The 1,089-nt window shown below is 47.2% G+C and overlaps 1 protein-coding gene across 1 annotated transcript; it reads right to left on the bottom strand.

The window, feature by feature from the left end:
- Positions 1-471: 471 nt before the first annotated feature.
- Positions 472-865, bottom strand: LOC129518582 (cytochrome b-c1 complex subunit 10-like). The gene has a single exon (XM_055338755.1). It carries the CDS (start codon positions 838-840, stop codon positions 670-672), a length of 171 nt encoding a protein of 56 aa, XP_055194730.1. The 5' UTR covers positions 841-865; the 3' UTR covers positions 472-669.
- Positions 866-1,089: the final 224 nt, after the last annotated feature.

The raw sequence follows: 1,089 nt of genomic DNA, 5'->3' as shown, positions 1-1,089 counted from the left end.
TTATTGATATTACATTACAAAGAATGACAAGATTGTATTATCTAGATTTCTAGACTTAATGGCCACCACATAGAAAGCATCTTCGGAATAGAAAAAAAAGTTTTTTAAAGATTTTTATTTATTTATTCATGTGGCACAGAGAGAGAGAGAGGCAGAGACACAGGCAGAGGGAGAAGCAGGCTCCACGCAGGGAGCCTGATGTGGGACTCGAACCCGGGTCCTCCAGGATCACGCCCTGGGCCAAAGGCAGGCGCCAAACCGCTGAGCCACCTGGGCTGCCCAGAAAAAAAGTTCTAAGAATTTGTTTTCCCATAATCATCAAGCTGTCATAGTGTGGGCACAGCTAGTGCAACATTTTCCTCAACCCACTGGCTCCCTTCCCTTTACCAACTATTTATATAATATCATCGGGTCACTCACAGGAGAAAAACACTGCCAGCGTCAATATTTAGCAGCATTTCAAAAGACATTTTTTTTTTTGCAGGTTTCAGAGCAAGGTTTAATGCTGTGTGCACTCAAACATGAAAGCTGTCTTCAGAAAGAGTCCTCGGTCATGCTGTTCGTGTCCCTAAGGTCCATCCTGAGGGCGTGGGCAGGTCCAGGCACGGCAAGGGCTCACAGAGAGGCGACAGCACCCGCCAACACCAGAGGCTTCCGAGGAGGATCCGTTTAATCGTCCTTCTTAAACTTGCCGTTGATGTAGGGCACCCAGTCCAGAATCAGCCGCCAGTCCGTGGCCCACACCAGCCCCACAGCGCCCACGGCACCCCACATGCCTGCTGTGGGGATCCAGTTTCTGGCCAGTTCCCGGTAGCGCGGGCCCAGTAACCTGCTCCGCATCGCGACGCGCTCCACAGCTCGGGGTGACCCCCTCAAAAGACATTTTTTTGTCTTGAATAATAAGCTATTCTTTTAGTGCAGGAATTTCATATGTTCTTATTGCTTCTATACACAAGACATGATCCTTTAACATTTATGTAGGGAAGTCCCATTTTTTGAAGACTTCCAAAGACTTTGAGGATTTTTTTTCACAATAAAAGAAAAAGGCAGTGTCAACTCATGAGAGGCATCCCAACTACATAAGTAGAC

Source organism: Nyctereutes procyonoides, unplaced genomic scaffold (assembly GCF_905146905.1).
Source record: "Nyctereutes procyonoides isolate TBG_1078 unplaced genomic scaffold, NYPRO_anot_genome, whole genome shotgun sequence".
Classification (NCBI taxonomy): Eukaryota; Metazoa; Chordata; class Mammalia; order Carnivora; family Canidae; genus Nyctereutes; species Nyctereutes procyonoides.
This window is presented reverse-complemented; position numbering and strand designations above follow the sequence as displayed.